Source organism: Heterocephalus glaber, unplaced genomic scaffold (assembly GCF_053883595.1).
Source record: "Heterocephalus glaber isolate CG9 unplaced genomic scaffold, H.glaber_assembly_v1.0 deba00000676, whole genome shotgun sequence".
Lineage (NCBI taxonomy): Eukaryota > Metazoa > Chordata > Mammalia > Rodentia > Bathyergidae > Heterocephalus > Heterocephalus glaber.
The window spans coordinates 22,395,832-22,399,371 of NW_028258156.1; the positions used below are offsets into that span (position 1 = coordinate 22,395,832).

General features: G+C 33.4%; 1 protein-coding gene across 1 annotated transcript; it reads right to left on the reverse strand.

Annotated features, from left to right (window-relative positions):
- Positions 1–2,888: 2,888 nt before the first annotated feature.
- LOC101707773 (large ribosomal subunit protein eL39) lies at positions 2,889–3,182 on the reverse strand. The gene has a single exon (XM_004839673.4). The coding sequence runs from the start codon at positions 3,127–3,129 to the stop codon at positions 2,974–2,976; it is 156 nt and encodes a 51-aa protein (XP_004839730.1). The 5' UTR covers positions 3,130–3,182; the 3' UTR covers positions 2,889–2,973.
- Between the last annotated feature and the right edge of the window lie 358 nt (positions 3,183–3,540).

The following is a 3,540-nucleotide window of genomic DNA, read 5'->3' on the forward strand; positions in this document are numbered from 1 at the left end:
TATGAGAAAATGAAAAAATGTAAACAAAGTCTTTGTAAATAGCGAGGGATGGAGGGGTTGAAGGGAGGGCAGGGGAAGGGGGTAAAATAAGAACCAAAAGTGATTATGTAAAGGTGAAAATTTCCAATGATGAATGTAACCATATCATATACCTAAAATGTACCAATAAAATTATTTTATAAAAGAAAACGGTCTTGGATTTATTGTAAATATATAGTGCACACTCTAGTGCAACCACTAGAGTAAAAACAAAAATATAACTGATGTGTTAAGAAAGGGGAGAAAATGGATTATATAAAATTCTCAGATAAAACCATAAAGGTCTCAAAAGATTAATAGACAAAAATAGAACAAGGGCAGCAAATGTAAAACAGTAACAAAATTTGTAGATATTAATTCAGCTTTATTAATAATCACTTTGTACCTCAGTGGTCTAAATGCACTAACTAAAAGCCACAGTGTCAGAGTAAATGAAAAAGACCCAACTATATATTGTCTATAAGAAACCAATTCTGAAATAAGAATAACATACATCAACATTTAAAAGATGAAGGAATACCATTCTAATACTAATTTTAAAAAAAGCAGGGGGCCGGGAATTTAGTCCAGTGGTTTCGCCATTTGCCAAGCAAGTGGAAGGACCTGAGTTCGATCCCTGGTATCAAAAAAAAGAAAAAGGAACAACAACAAAAAAACCAAGACTAGCTATATTAGTTTCAGACAGAAAACTTCAGAGCAAGGAAAATTATGTGGGATAAAGAAAGGGTTTATATACTGCAAAGGGATCAGTTTTCCAAGAAGATATAACAGTCCTTAACATGTATGTGCTTAACAGAGCATGAAAATATATGAGGTAAAAAGTAGATGGAATGGCAAAGAGAAATAAATGAACTCTCAACCAGTTGGAGACATTGGCCCCTCCCCCATCAGAAATTAATAGATACAGCAGGCAAAAAAATCAGTAATGACATATAATTGTACTAAAAAAAACCCCATCACTTAGCTGCATATCGTGGACATCAGTGGACTGCTTTACCCAACAACAGTAGAATGTATATTCTTTCCAAACTCACATGGAACATTCACCAAGATAGATCACATTCTAGGCCATAAATCACACTTCAAATAATTTAAAAGAATAGAAATCATACAATGATTGTTTTTAAACTCCAATGGAATTAATCTCAATAACAGAAAGATACCTGAAATATTCTTAAATACTTGCAAATTAAACAACATATTCTAAATAAAATAAAATGTGTTAGAGGGATATTTAGAGGGATATTTATAGCATCAAACACATATATTAGAAAAGAAAACCTAAAATCAATCATTTAAATTTCTTTAGGAAATTTGAAAAAGAAGAGTAAATTAAATTCAAACTAAGTAGAAGATAAATAATAAAAATTAGTGCAGAAATCAGAGATTGAAAACTGGCAATAAAAAAATATGAACAAAACCAAAATCTGGTTCTCCAAAAATATTTGAAAACTTAATAATCCTTCATCCAGTCTCAGACAAAAGAGAGTGGACACAAGTCACTAGTATCAGAAATGAAATGTAGGGCAGTGCAATTCGGTGTCCATTAAAGGACAATAAACAAATACTATGAATAACTTAATGCCCATAATTTGATAACCTTGAGAAAATTTATCAATTTTTTGAAAGAGATTATCTACCAAAATAACACAAGAAGAAATAGACAATCTGCATAGGCCTGTATCTGTTAAAGAAATTGAACCAATAATAAACTTTACAAGAAAGCACCAGGCCCAGTTCGGCTTACTGGTGAATTCTACCAAACATCTAAAGAAAAAACTACCTAATCCATAGTTCTTTGAGAGAAAAAAACAGAGGTAATACTTCCTAATCCATTAAATGAGGACAGGATTACTTTAATTCCAAAACCAGACAAAAATATTACAAGAAAACTACAGACCAATATATCTCATGAACATACAAGCAAAAATCCTCAACAAGCTATTAGCAAATTTAATCCAATCATGTATAAAAAGAACTATACACCATGACCAAGTGGAATTTATTCCAAATATGAAAGGCTGTTTCAATATTTGAAAATTAATGTGTCCCTTACATGAATAGTCCAAAGAAAAAAATCATATAATAATAGCAAGAGATGTAGGAAAGACATTTAAGAAAATCCAGTACCCATTCATGCTAGAAACCTCAGTAAATGAGGAAATAGAGAACTATTAAACTTCATAAAGAATATCTTCATAAATGATGCTGATCCATAATCCCAAATAGCAAAATCCTGATACACAATAATCTCAAGTGTGAAATCCTAACAGATCAAAAACTCTAAAGTCTAAAATCCAGAAAGGTAAAAATCCTTAAAAATCACAAACTTAAAAGATTAAAATCTCAAAAATTGAAACCCTGAAAGCCAGAATACTGAGAATTGCAGTTCCCATTGAAAGAAAAAAAAATTTTTTTAAATGAGGTAGAAAGTTGAAGTGCAGGTAAAGAATGAGTACATTTTCACTTATGCACAGGATAGTTACAAAATTATTAAATCATGTACTATTTCTGTCCCTCCATACATAGCACCATGCTTGCCTTCAGAAAAAGCTGCTCTTTAGACAGCAAAAAGAAGTTTCCTCTAATGCTTAAAAAATCATTGCAAATGGTTAACTATTCAGGATTATGAATTTCACTGTTGAAAATAGACTTATTTGTACCACTAAATCCAACATAGAAAAATCAGAACCTGATGTACTTTGACTAATGGCTGGAACTTTCAAAACTGCACCTGATTTTTTTTTCAAAAGGTTTCAAAACATTTATTGTTGACTCAGTGTGATCACAGAACAAGATTCCTGATTAAGCACGTTCAACTGTCCAGCCAATTGTATTTAAGCTTGATATGGTAGTGTAATCTCGACCATGATAAAGAATGTATCATTTTGTGACTCCGGGGAGAGAAATATGCTGCATCTCATGTTCAATTCTTTACAGTCCTAGCTTGGTCCTCCTCCAGTGTCTCCTCTTGGAGTTGTACCTGATTTTATTACCAGTCTTCATCCGAATCCACTGAGGAATGGGACGATTCTGCTTTTGCTTCTTGGCCAGGAATCGCTTGATTCTGAAAGTCTTGTGAGAAGACATGGTTAGGCTCGGAGGCAAGTGCACGCACGTGATGGCAGACAGAAGTAGAAGCTGCCCCTGATTTTTTTTTTTAAATAAATATATACAATTCATGCCCTTGTTGGATCTGAAAATTCTAGAATTTATCCACATGTTTATGTATTGACTACGTGATTGTTAACCTTGATTATCAACTTGATTGGCTTTAGAGACACCTGGGACATTAATAAAGCACACTCCTGGATTTTTTCTGGGTGGGCCATGGGGGTGTGAACCTGGGAACTGTATTTGGTATTGTATTTCCCTCATCTGGGATTCTTCTGTGCTCTGCTTCTGGCCACCATGAGTTGAGAGCTTTCCTCTATCATGCCCTTGCACCATACCATTTCTGCTTGGAGCCAGCCAACCATTGACTGAAACCTCTGAGACCAT

Bases quoted from the DNA above. Each gene is read 5' to 3' on its own strand.
- LOC101707773 (XM_004839673.4), bottom strand. From the start codon at position 3,129: ATGTCTTCTCACAAGACTTTCAGAATCAAGCGATTCCTGGCCAAGAAG.